This window comes from Stegostoma tigrinum, chromosome 10 (assembly GCF_030684315.1).
Source record: "Stegostoma tigrinum isolate sSteTig4 chromosome 10, sSteTig4.hap1, whole genome shotgun sequence".
NCBI lineage: Eukaryota > Metazoa > Chordata > Chondrichthyes > Orectolobiformes > Stegostomatidae > Stegostoma > Stegostoma tigrinum.
The window spans coordinates 80103324-80116835 of NC_081363.1; the positions used below are offsets into that span (position 1 = coordinate 80103324).

Below are 13512 nucleotides of genomic sequence, written 5' to 3' on the forward strand. Positions count from 1 at the left end.
CTCCATAAAACTCTCATCCTACTCATTACTAGTTCCTCATATTTAATGATTAAAGCTAATTCAATTTAATTCAATTCATTCAATTTAATTTATATTTATACAAACAATCCACACCCAATGAAGCCTTAGTTAATATATTACCTCTTCCCACATTCCACAGGTCTGAGGTATGCCTATTTGATTATATTAGATTCCTGTTTTTCTTTTAAATAAGTCAATATACAATTTTAAAAATGGACAAAAATATAAAATAGCGACACACTATGTTCACTTTCTCTTTGCATATTCAAGTTCCAACTATCCTTTTTCCAGTGTACCCAGTGGTTCCTGAGAAGGTGCTGCTTTTTTTGTAAAATGATCAGACTGCTGCTGTCCATTCATTTCGATTCTCTCTGCACCATGTTACATATTGACCCTCAGTTTTTGCATAATTCTCGCACTTCATTGAGCGTACATTATCCCACAGTGACTTATTATGGATGTCACAGACAGCTGTTTCCCGTCTTACAATTTCTGCCGATGTTTTTGCGAAGAAAGATGCCATGTCAACCAGCTCAACGAAACTGAGAGTTTTTGCCACCAAACTCTTCTAATCTATTTGGCTTCAGGGTAACATTTACTTCTCTTTCCAACAAGAGAAATTAAAAACCCTGCTGAACTCCAGGACCCGTCGTAGAGATTTGCATGAGAAGCATCATTAAAAGCAACACCTATTCAGGCCCCTGACGTCACTCAATGAGGGAAGTTTCTAAATGCAGTGTTCCATTTCTAACTTGGTCAATTTGTTCACATCAGGAGTACCCCCCACTTTGGGAATTTTTTCTACAGTTACTGTTACTCCTCTTTAGTGCTTCCAAACTGGCAGCTGGTCTTGCTTGGATACCTAACTCCATTTCTGGCCTTGCAATTCTTCCGTTTTAAGTTTTGAGAGTTGCTGCATCTTTCTGTGAAGCCCCGCTTTGATTAAACTGCAATAGGCCTGCCAATTTACAAATAAGGTTACTGACTGACGCTTGTCCCATTCTGCCTGACTTCCAATCTAATGGTCTTAAAAGCCCTGGCAACCCGTCTTCAATTTTGAATTCTGCCTCAAGCCCAATTAGTTCCGTGTTTTCGAGTTCACAGCTCCCACCCCATGAATAAAGTCATCTGCATGCCTCATAAAGATGCCTGAAAGCCGCTCTGATGGTGCCAGTAAAACATAGCAGGGTCTCTTCTTAACTGAAGACAAGCCAATTTTAATAAGACAGACCTTACTGAGACCTGGCTAAACTCGAGAGGCATCATTTCGACCTTGTACACATTTATTTAACTTGCAAAGTGTGTGCACAGTGTCTTTTGGAAGATGAGGAGGCACTTCCTTCATGAGCTAATCTTCCTGCAGAAACCCAGTTTTAATATCAATTGAGCAGTAATGTCAAACATTGTAGCACTGGAGCCAAGAGCATTTTCAAAATGTTTTTTTCCTGCTGTCAGTGAATTTACCCTTATATATTGATGCCCCCGACTTTTCTTCAAAACCATATGCCAGAGGTCACCTTTTCTGTGCACATCTATCTGGTAGGACTGGCTGTCCCCTATTTGGGACTCTATATATATCCTAATCCTCTCCACCTTAGGCATTGACTCACAGAATCATACAGCACAGAAACAGGCCATTCAGTCCAACAAGTCCATGCTGCCCAGACATCCCATATAAATCCAGTCCCATTTGCTAGCATATGCCCCATATCCCCCTAAACCCTTCCTATTCACATACACACCCAGATGCCTTTTAAATGTTGTAATTGTACCAGTGTCCATCACCTCTTCCGGCAGCTCATACAGGCACCATCCTCTGTGTGAAAAAATGTTTCCCCTCAGACCCCTTTTCAATCTTTCCCCTCGCACCTTAAAGCTACGCCCTCTAGTTTTGGACTCCACTCCCCCCCCCCTCAACCCTAGGAAGAAGACCTTGGTTCTTTGCCCTATCCATGCAACTCATGATTACCCCTCATCTTTTATTAACTCATCTTATAGTTTGTTTGTGGCCAATAAGACTTCTTGATGCGCTTCTGGTCCTGGTGGCATTCTGTGGTTCACAGTACATTTCTTATCCTTGTTAAACTACACCCTGTATCTCACCTTCTGTCTCTTTCTGAACTGCTATTGTTTTTACCTAGTGTTCAGGAATTTTTTTTTCTAGGAGCATGCTTGATCCTGGTCCACTGTTTTCTTGCCTTCCATCTTTGTACTCCGTGTTTCCAATCCATAAGCAAAGTCACACATTCCTCATCCTTTAAATCACCCAGCTTTCATACTTTGCAATGACCTTCCTTGCTGCACTCATAGTGGTTGCATTTCTCCATTCACTAGCCCCTTCTGTTAAATATTTAACTCTGGCACCCACTCTTCTTTCATTCGGGACGAATGGACTCAGAGTGACCAACAGAACTGTTTCAGAGACAGTGGGAGCTACAGATGCTGGAGGATCTGAGATAACAAGGTGTAGAGCTGGATGAACACAACAGGCCAAGCAGCGTCAGAGGAGCAGGAAGGCTGACCTTTCGGGCCTAGACCCTTCTTCATTTTTCTGAAAGGCTCGAAAGGTCAGCCTTCCTGCTCCTCTGACGCTGCTTGGCCTGTTGTGTTCATCCAGCTCTACACCTTGTTATCCCTGACCATAAGAACTGATCCGCCTTCATCAGACTACCAATCAGTAGTGGCTTCAGAGATTTTCAGAGCTGTAAACATTTGTGTGTGAGAGGTACCTGGCTCCTCATTATTTTCTACAAATCCTTTAGAATCTGAAAATTTCTGATCCATACCAAGAAATCTTGAAGAGTTTACCCTGAATAATCTGATTCCCATGCTGCACAATTGTTATTTTTTGACATTGACAGTCACCTAGCCTGGTCTCTCCATTCTTTAAGTCCCCCTCTCTTATATTAAGCCATATCTACTTGCAAGCAGTACATTTAAATGCTCAGTAGTCCTTTCCCAAGTTGGAGGCTGATCACTCATTATTAGTGGTTCTTTAGGATTTCTGCCAAAAATTAACTGATGTCAACTACGTCCTTCCACTGTCTGCAGCAAACTCTTAACATGTACAGCCCACGTTAGCGCAGATGAGAATTTACAGCTTGGCTGATCTGCCAAAAGAAGGTCGAACTATTTTTGTCGGTTAACTTCACTGTTCCTTTCGCAGACTCCATTTCTCAAAGGGCTTTCGGTTGCTGTGTTTATAATGGTTATGCTCACATTCACACACATCTACCTCTAAATCCATCATTGGAAAACCTAGCATTCCCTTCCCCGCTCATCTGTGAGAAATATTATTGATGATCCAAGTACAGTTCACTTTTCCATTATCTTGTCCACCTTACATTGACTGACAAAATGTGGTTGCCAAATCTGCAAAATATTTTTTTAAAATGCTTTTTTTTTCTTTATCCCATGCCTTTAAATCCATGGCTACTACCTCATTGAAGTCTCTTGCTGATGGAGGACTTACTATATGGCTATGATGGTGCCTTTCCATTTTTTGTTTTAACTAATCTCACATGTATCATATCTCTTATCAATTTCCCATTCCTTATTCCTGCTTCCCGTGCTAAGCCTTTTATTCTTTCAGAGGATGGATGGGCCAATCCGCAGTTTTCACAGAATTGGCCCTTTGTCATTGAAAATTTCTACCAATACTACTTCCACTTCTTTCAAGGAGACATTATTATACATTAAATGAATTTAGCGACATTCACACATTTTCATGGTCTACCTCATAACGGTGGTATTTACGAGATTAATGTGCTGATATATATTAAATAACCTGCTATTTTACCAGGAACACCCAGACTTTTCAAAACCTTATTGTCCTGTCAGCCCCCAAGTCTGAAACTGGTGGAACACTCAAATCGTTTAAACTTGTTCAGAGCTTTATTATTCAGCCACTCCTGGTATCACATTAACTGGTCCATTCCACACACAGCAGAAATGCATCACCGTCTAAAGCTGCACTGTTGGAAGACTCTGCCTCCAGCACATTCATCACTGGTGCTGAAACTTCGTGACCAATACAGTGCCCTCCCTTTGATCCATATCTCCGTCTTCTTCCTCTGAACCTTCCATTCCAAGTTTGGCTTCAAATACTTTAATGTGTCCTTTGGGACTGTTAATGGCTAGTGGTACCTTGCATTGTGCCTGCAACGTTGAGTAACTGCAGTCTGAGTATTTCTGGACTTTGTTCACTTACTGTAAATTGCAAAGGCACTTCTAGAATAGAACGTCCTTTATTGTCGTATGTACTGCACTGTAGGAGTACAAGTTTGCAATGGCTGCCTCTTGTGGCACCAGCTTGGGTACAGGTATGTAGGTCCAAATCTTGCACACAACAGAGGAATAAAAAAGTAGCTCAAAAGACAAGTTAGACATCATTAAAGGATTGACGTTGTGGTAAGGTAGGAAATTTCAAATGGACATTACAGTGTAGCAGCCCACCTCAGGGTCTGCCCGTCCGCGCCAGACCAACAGCCATCCCCACTCTGCACAAAGCACCAAACCGCTCTGTACCGGCCACTTAACCGCTCCAAGGTGAGTTCCAGGACTGCCTTCCCCCCAGCCCCACACTGGTCACCGCCAGGGACTCTCTGCCTGCGTGCCGATCCAGGATTCACAGCCCGCGCGCTGAAAATTGTCAACACGTTTCTGTCCTCATCCCTAGTAGTTACAGTTCTCCTTTCATACTGTCAGGGCAATTTGTTAACATCATGTCCTCCGTCTTCTGTCATATTGCCAACTGTCCCTTTTTATGCTATGGACACTGTTGGGACACAATAATTTCCAGGAAACTTTATAATGCTTTGAAAGTTGTTTTGGCAGTGTGTATTTATCCACTGATATAACTCCCATCAAAGCTAGGAGGCTGTTCATGCTCGATAGTTTGGGACAGTCCAATAACCTTAATGCCAGCACACGCTGGGGAATTTGCAAATGAAATTTCTGTTGTTTTGCATACAGTCTTCTGAATTTCGTTATGTACTCTTTTTGATCAGGTTTATCCCTGAAGGTTAACAATCTGTCCAAAACTTCATCCACATTTAAATCATGAGGTCCAGTTCTTCAAAAAAAAACTTTGTTTCTCACCCTGCCTCTGTATGGCAGTGGGAAGTACTGAGGCCTCTTTCGTAAAGAAGTAACCCACATCATAACTTCATTCTTCGTAAGGCACATTTTCAGAAATGAGAGCCTGAAACTTTACATTCTGGCTCGACAGTCCTCCACTCCCAATGGGGAAACCCAAACGATAACTGTATTTAAACAGAATTCAAGCCAACACTTCCAGTAAGGGCTTTATTTCAGTTAGTCACTCTGTAAAACACTCGCAACTCACTGATTACCAGCTCCCTATATCTATCAAACCAATTCACATCCAATTAACTCACTTGGTATCTCCATCCGCTGTTCCCTCATGGTCTTCAGACCATGTTAGATGGTAATATCTCATACAGATGGGGATCTATCTGTGTTGAGGATCCCATACTGATGAGGATCCCTCGGTATTCAGGATCTTATGCTGATGAGAACCCCTCAATATTGGAGATCCCTGAGTAGATCCCAGACTGATGAGGATCCCACTGTATTGAGAATCCCATATGGATGAGGATCCCACTGTATTGAGAATCCCATATGGATGAGGATCCCACTGTATTGAGAATCCCATACTAGTGAGGATCCCTCAGTATTGAGGATCCCATGCAGATGATAATCTCTCTACACTGAGGATCCCGTACTGATGAAGATCTCTCTTTATTGAGGATCTCATACTAATGTGAATCTCTTGATATTGGGGGTTCCAAGTGGATGGGGATCCAAAAAATTTGAGCGTGTGTCCCCGTGGTGGAACCTGACTGATGCGGGATTTGTGCTGATAAAGGCTCCTCAGTACTGAGGCTCCTGTACCCCTTGACTGAAAACACTTTTGCTATGATTGGGAGACCACAGTGCATCTACGAATGGAATGAGTGACAGTGAAGCCCTTATGATTGTTGGGAATAATCTTGAAATAAGAATGGTTCAATGTTGAATCCTTTATCAGCCTGTTAGTTTCTTCTGATTCTGTTTTTTGTCATTTCCACTGTGTTTGTCCTGTTCAGTTTACCCAATAGATATGGCATCTAACATAATCTCATCCGAGAAGCTACACTCTCACTCGTTGACTGTGACTGAGAAAGACGCCAGGGTCAACCAAAGGCGAACCTTGCCCTTAGTCCCCAGTAGAGTGGAGGCCCCAGCATCATCGCTGGCAAAGGACTGCCCTCAGGGAAAGAATGCCAAACAGAAGTCCTACATGAACCCAACCACCAGCTCGATGGCCAAGATGTCGCGCAGCGTGTCAATGGGAGACAGCCTGAACTTCACAGAGAATGTTGAGGAGCAGTCAGTCACTGAAAAGACCATGAGCGGGCAATGCTTGGAAGCGTCGCCCAGGACTTCACCTTTGGTGACCGTGGACACCGTGAACGAAATCTCTCACAAGCAGGAGGTGCCCAAACAGAACGGGAAGGAGGCGGTTGGCTTCAAGCCGGTGTTGCAGCCATCAGGAGGTTTGACAGTCCCCTCTGGCCCGAGCCCTCAGGCTAAGTTGAGCCTCGGCACTCGGGCGAACTTGTTCCTTGACCTTCCCAAGCCACTGCCGGACAGACCCTCTCTGACTTCGTTCTCACCGTCGGTCAGGGCGAAGTCTTGCTGTGAGATTGAGCCCTTTAAGTCGTCTGTTTTGGCTAGCGGAGGAACAAAATGGAGGCCTTCCTTTGGCGACAGCCAAGAGAAAAAGACTGAGAGCGTTTGCTCGCCCAGACAGGAGACCTCTGCTCTGCTGGAACGCCAGTCACCAGGGCAGTGCCATCAGGAGTCACAGATAGGGACAGCTCCTCAGTCTCCGTGTCAGCAAGCATCTTCCACCTGGCTGCATGCAAACTCCGAGCTCAGAGGTACCAGGCTTGTTGCCGACCCCTCGGACTCTTTACCCAACATTCCAGTGTCAGCTGTCCAAATGGTGACTGTTTCCGCACCAGCAACAATCCCTTCCGTCTCTCCCAGGACTGGAGCGAAGGAACCAGGTAGGAGCTGGGTTTTAGGTGAACCTACTTCTTCATTTGATCAATGGCTGCAGCAGACCAGGTTTCAGATTTTCTGGCCTCGGATTGGTGCATACTTCTCCTTTCTGTTTCCGTTACTTAGCAGGGAGGGAAGGAGAGAAAGAACAAGAGGGCTTAGATATAAGGTGAAGTGCCGACAAAGCAAGGCTGATGCGAGAAAACAAAGTATTTTCACACAGCGAGTAGTCCAGTGCTGTCCAGAGTTTCTAGTGGATGCAGGTTCAGGTGAGACATTCAAAGGGGTCATTGGATGGATAACAGCAATGTGCGGGGATGTGGGCGAAAGGCAGGAGGTGGGTAGTAGAACCCGTGCAGGCTCAACGGGCCGAACAGCCTCGTTCCGACCCGTTAAAAGTCCCGTGATCCTGACTCCTCTTCTTCTTGGAGCTCGTGACCCTGTTCAGGTCGCGCAAGAAAATTGAGCGTCCTTGTAATTTTTCGCTCTCACCTTTGCTGATCTTCCCCATGTCACCGGATGCAGATGGTTTTTGAAGAATGGCTCTTGCCCGACCAGCCTCCTTTCAAACCTGCCCCTACCGCCTTACCACCCCACCCCCCCCACCGCCACCACCACCGCCCCACCTCACCACCCCCACCCAGTAGAGGAAACATTTGGTTTCAAGCACAGAACTTACCTTGAGTGGTATTCAATGTTGAAACCTCACCCTGTCACTGTGGCACCATATTCTGCACTCAGTCACAGCAAGTATGAAGCTATGTGGGTCCTCTTATCATGACCAGCTAGGCTTTTTGCAGTTTAAAGTAATCACCGGGGTGTTCAATTCTAAATCTGAGCATTGGCCATTTGCTGGGATTCACACTCTCTTACGCGCAAGAGATTTTGAGAAATGAAAATGCCCAGGACCCTGTGACGCAGGGTATGAAACTGTTTAGGAGGAAGATGGTCGTGGTAGTGGGAGGTCAGTCATCTCAGCTCCAAGATATCTCTGCAGGAGTTCCTTAGTTTAGTGTCTTTGATAAGCCTTTGATAAAGTCCCACAGAGGAGATTAGTGAGCAAAGTTAGGGCACATGGTATTGGGGGCAAAATACTGACTTGGATTGAAAACTGGCTGGCTGACAGGAAGCAAAGAGTAGTGATAAACGGGTCCCTTTTCGGAATGGCAGGTGGTGACCAGTGGGGTACCACAAGGTTCGGTGCTGGAACCGCACCTATTTACAATATACATTAATGATATAGACGAAGGCATGAAAAGTAATATTAGCAAATTTGCTGATGACACAAAGCTGGGTGGCAGGGTGAAATGTGAGGAGGATGTTATGAGAATACAGGGTGACTTGGACAGGTTAGGTGAGTGGACGGATGCATGGCAGATGCAGTTTAATGTGGATAAATGTGTGGTTATACACTTTGGTGGCAAGAACAGGAAGGCAGTTTACTATCTAAATGGAGTCAAGTTAGCTAAAGGGGAAGTACAACGAGATCTAGGTGTTCTTGTACATCAGTCAATGAAAGCAAGCATGCAGGTACAGCAGGCGGTGAAGAAAGCTAATGGCATGCTGGCCTTCAATAACAAGAGGAATTGAGTATAGGAGCAAAGAGGTCCTTCTGCAGCTGGACAGGGCTCTGGTGAGACCGCACCTGGAGTATTCTGTGCAGTTTTGGTCTCCAAATTTGAGGAAGGATATTCTTGCTATTGAAGGAGTGCAGCGTAGGTTCACGAGGTCAATTCCCGGAATGGCGGGACTATCATATGTTGAAAGATTGGAGCGACTGGGCTTGTATATGCTTTAGTTTAGGAGGATGAGAGGGGATCTGATTGAGACATATAAGATTATTAAGGGATTGGACACTCTGGAGGCAGGAAGCATGTTTCCGTTGATGGGGGAGTCCAGAACCAGAGGACACAGTTTAAAAATAAGAGGTAGGCCATTTAGAACAGAGTTGAGGAGAAACTTCTTCACCCAGAGAGTGGTGGATATATGGAATGATCTGCACAGAAGGCAGTGAAAGCCAAGTCTCTGGATAGTTTCAAGAAAGAGATGGATAGAACTCTTAAAGATAGTGGAATCAAGGGTTATGGGGATAAGGCAGGAACAGGATACTGATTGTGGATGATCAGCCATGATCATAATGAAAGGGCCAAATGGCCTACTCCTGCACCTATTGTCTATTGTCCTAGGCCCAACCATCTTCATCAATGACCTTTCTTCCACCATAAGGGCAGATAAATTTCATAATGTTCAGCACCATTAACAGCTCGACAGATACTGAAGCAGTCAGTGTTCAAATGCAACAAGATCTAGACAATATCCAGGCTTGGGGTGACAAGTGACATTCGTGCCACACAAATGCCAGGCTATGACCACCACCAATAAGAGATAATCTAACCACCACCCCCAACATTCAATGGTGTTACCATCACTGAATCCCCCGCTATCAATATCCTGGGTGTTACCATTGACCAGAAACTCGACTGGACTCACCACATAAACACGGTGGCTACAACACCAGGCCAGAAGCTGGGAATACTGCGGCGAGTAACTCACCTCCTGACTCCTCAAAGCCTGTTCACCATCTACAAGGCACCAGCCAGGAGTGTGATGGAATACTCCCCACTTACCTGGATGGGTGCAGCCCCAACAGCACTGAAGAAGCTTGACACCATCCAGGACAAAGCAGCCCGCTTGATTGGCACCACATCCACAAGCTTCCACTCCCTCCACCACTGACCCTCAGCAGCAGTGTGTACTATCTACAAGATGCAGAAATTCACCAAAGACCCTCAGACAGCACCTTCCAAACCCATGACCACTTCCATCTAGAAGGACAAGGGCAGCAGATACATGGGAACACCACCACTCCAAGTTCCCCTCTGAGCCACTCACCATCCTGACTTGGAAGCATATCGCCATTGCTTCACTGTCGCTGGGTAAAAACCCTGGAATTCCTTCCCTAAGGGCATTGTGGGTCAACCCACAGCAGGTGGACTGCAACGGCACAAGAAGGCAGCTCACCACTACCTTCTCAAGGGGCAACCAGGGACGAGGCAATAAATGCTGGGCCCGGCCAGCAATACCCACACCCACAGATGAATTTAAACAAAAGAGGCAGCGTAGGAGTTACAGGTACTTTGGAAAACTTGCATTGTTGATATGCATTGGTGGTTAATAGTAATTCCCTTTCTGTTCTCTTTTTTTGACAGGTCCCAATGTCAGTGTTCAGAGCTGTAAGCTCCTGGCAAGTGAGCTGCAGAGCTGCTTAGAGAGAGCCCTGACCCTTTACCAGACAGTGAGTGTTGCTAGCATCATTAACCGTGTCAACCGTGGATCTAGGCATCAGTTGCATAATGAAACCCCACTGGAAAACAAAACTTTAGTGGGAAAGTTCCATCTGTGGCGTACAAGGGAGTTTCAAGGTCTTATTAGATTGAAATAAGAGGCTAACGATGTTACGTAGAATAGAAGCAAACTTGAGGATCGGGACTGTTTTAGAAATCACCCCGGGCCCACAAGTTGATGAGAAGGGGGGATAAAAACTACAATGCAAGAGTAAATTTGGGAATTTAGAAACAGATTGTCAGATCAATATAAAAAGGAGGAGAGTAGATAATGTAAAAGTTAAAGCAGCCAGCAATGGGATAAATTGTCGTAGGGAATGAAGAAAGAGCAAAGATGTTGACCGAATGTTTTGAGTCTGCCTTTGCAGTAGTTTTCTCTTTGTATTATTTACTTACTCATTATTATTCCTGTCATTACTTCCTATCCATTTCTATTTCAGGTAATCAACAACAAGGACTCCTCGGAGGAGAACTGCCAAATGACAGCCATTCTCTCAGAGACATTTTCTTTAGTCAGGAAGCAATTGGAGTGTCTCCAACATCCAGGACTGGGGCCTGGGTCACCTCTCCTGGGGCCAGGGATGGTGCCCTGTGCCTCTTACCTGGCAAGGAGTGACTCCTTTGAGGATGAGAAGACCCTCGCCCTGCTCGAGCAGTATTCTGAACGTTTACTCCAAGCTGTGGAGAGAAGGATGGACCATAAACAGCCGGGAGGGAAGGAAACTTCAGGACTGTGAATTGGGGTACATTGGGCACAGAACAATCATGGGCCTCGTAAACTCACCTACCCTGCCTCCCGCGCTGAGAGCCATCAAAAAGAAACCACCTCCCTGTCAGCAGGGAAGTGGGGTGGGGGAAAGAAAATCGTACAACACCACTGAGTTGACCTCAACTCGTCTCGTATTTAGCGTGGGATGGGTTGAGTCCGACTGTGTAACCGCTCGTCAGAAACCTGCATTACACCCCCCGACTCCACGTCTAAAGCTTTCTTTCTCTGCCTGTATTTTGAAGGCTGTAAGGTAGGTTCGATGGGGATCGTGCCACCTTGGGGGTGAGGTGGTCATTAGAAGCAGTGGCCTGGACAAGGGGCTATTGGCTCAGCAGGGTAGAAGTGTCTCGGTGATCCATTGGACGGCAGCGCGGAGCGGAGTGGCGAACTGCGTGAGCTCCCCGGGAATTATGGTGGAAATAAGTGCGTCATTTTACGGCCCAATCAGCTGCAACAGCTTGTGCTCCAGGAAGACTGAAGCCATGTGCCCCCCGCCGATCCTCTCGTCTCGTTACCTTTCATTCTCGATATTTCCTCTCACTCTTTGACTCCATGCCACTTCCCTGCTCCGGCCCGAAGTCGCTTCGCCTCCATCGGTTGGGATCTGAATCTCCCTGGTACAGCGACCGTCCCCTTTGTGAAACTAAAGTCCCTGTAATGGAACAGCTATGGATTGTGACATTTTCGGAACTGAGCCTTAGGGACAAAGGTCTTAATATTGAAATGCTGTCAATCATTTAAAGGAGGGAAGGGAGTGGACAGACAACTTGGTGCGATCCATATCCATCACGATGTGTGCATTCCTTGTTGTTTGGACCACAAATTCCTGCATTTTCTTATATTTGGGAAACTGGAGGATGTAGCTTTTAGGAATATTGTCTTACTTACTGACCGAAAAAAATGTGTTTACTTTCAGAATGGTCTTCTCAGAGGGAGGGTGCAGCTTTGGCAAATGGGAAATGGCGTCCCCAACCATCACTGATGGTGCACAACCCCTTCTCACTGTTTACCCTGCATCAGCAAACAGTCATCTCCCACCTCGGGGTTATACCCCTTGGATAGACCACACCCGCCCCACCCCTGGCAAGGTGCTCCACCTCCGTCAGAATGCCCTCCTCAGAAAGACCCCTCCCCCGACCACTTCCCCCTCCCCACCACCCCCCACCCCCCCCCGCCAAATTCAGATTCACTTCTTTATTCATTCGTCAGATCTTGCCCATCCCTAATTGTCCTGAGGGCAGTTAAGAGCCAACTACATTGCAGTGGGCCTGTAGTCACGTGTCGGCCAGATCAGGTGAAGATGGCGTTTTCTTTCCCTAAAGGACATTAGTGAACCAGACGGGGTTTATTCCCCATCTCCTGACAATCAGAAATAGTTCATGGTCATCGTTACATTCTTTTTCACAGACTTTTATTGAATTCACATTCCACAGTCTGCCGTTGGTGGGATTTGAACCCAGGTCCCCAGACCATCATTGTGGTCTCTGAATTAATCGTCCAGTTATAATAGCACTAGTCCATCACCTCCCCTTACAGGCATTTCTGTACAGGATACGAGAGTTGAGTGACGTGGACACAGCGCGAGGCAGAAGGGAGGAATAGGTTTTAATTGCATAAAGCAGCAGAAATGGAAACCATTGACATTGTGTTGTGATGGACATGTGTTTGCTTCATGGAATATGGTCCCTGCGAACTGCAAACCACTGTTTGAGTCAGTTCTTTCAGGCTTGATGTAGTTATTAAGCCAGTGCTGACAGCCAAAAGCAGAGTATGTTCAAGTTAACATTTATACAGCTGGTTTCATTTGTCAGTGAAGCCACACACCGAGAAAGACAGCATAAACTTGACAGAACACCACAAACATCACAATGATTCTCCAGTGTCTGGATTGACGTCCCAAACTTTGTACAATAACAGTGGACAGGAACACATACACAACAGACAGGAATTCTCACACACACACACACACACACACACAATAGACAGGGGCTCACACACACACACATACAAAATGGACAGGAGCTCACACACAACGGTCAGTAACTCACACACACACACAACAGACAGGAATTCACACACACACACACACACACACACACACACACACAATAGACAGGGACACACACACACACACACACACACACACACACATACAAAATGGACCGGAGCTCTCACACACACACAACGGTCAGGAACTCACACACACAACAGACAGGAATTCTCACACACACACACACAATAGACAGGGACTCACACACACACAAAATGGACAGGAACTCACACACACACAACGGTCAGGAACTCACA

The 13512-nt window shown here is 45.8% G+C and overlaps 1 protein-coding gene across 4 annotated transcripts in view; it reads left to right on the forward strand.

Moving 5' to 3' along the window:
• LOC125455801 (mitogen-activated protein kinase-binding protein 1) overlaps positions 1–13167 on the forward strand; it is a 169999-nt gene extending 156832 nt beyond the window's left edge. For 2 of the 4 annotated variants that reach the window (XM_059649300.1, XM_059649302.1), the window contains exons 29-31: positions 6132–7097; positions 10302–10387; positions 10877–13167. In XM_059649300.1, the coding sequence (XP_059505283.1) occupies positions 6132–7097; positions 10302–10387; positions 10877–11173 (1349 nt within the window). In that variant the 3' untranslated portion in view covers positions 11174–13167. The remainder of the gene's footprint in view (positions 1–6131; positions 7098–10301; positions 10388–10876) is intronic. The other 2 variants (XM_059649303.1, XM_059649301.1) reach the window with 2 other exon arrangements.
• The last annotated feature ends 345 nt before the right edge of the window (positions 13168–13512 follow it).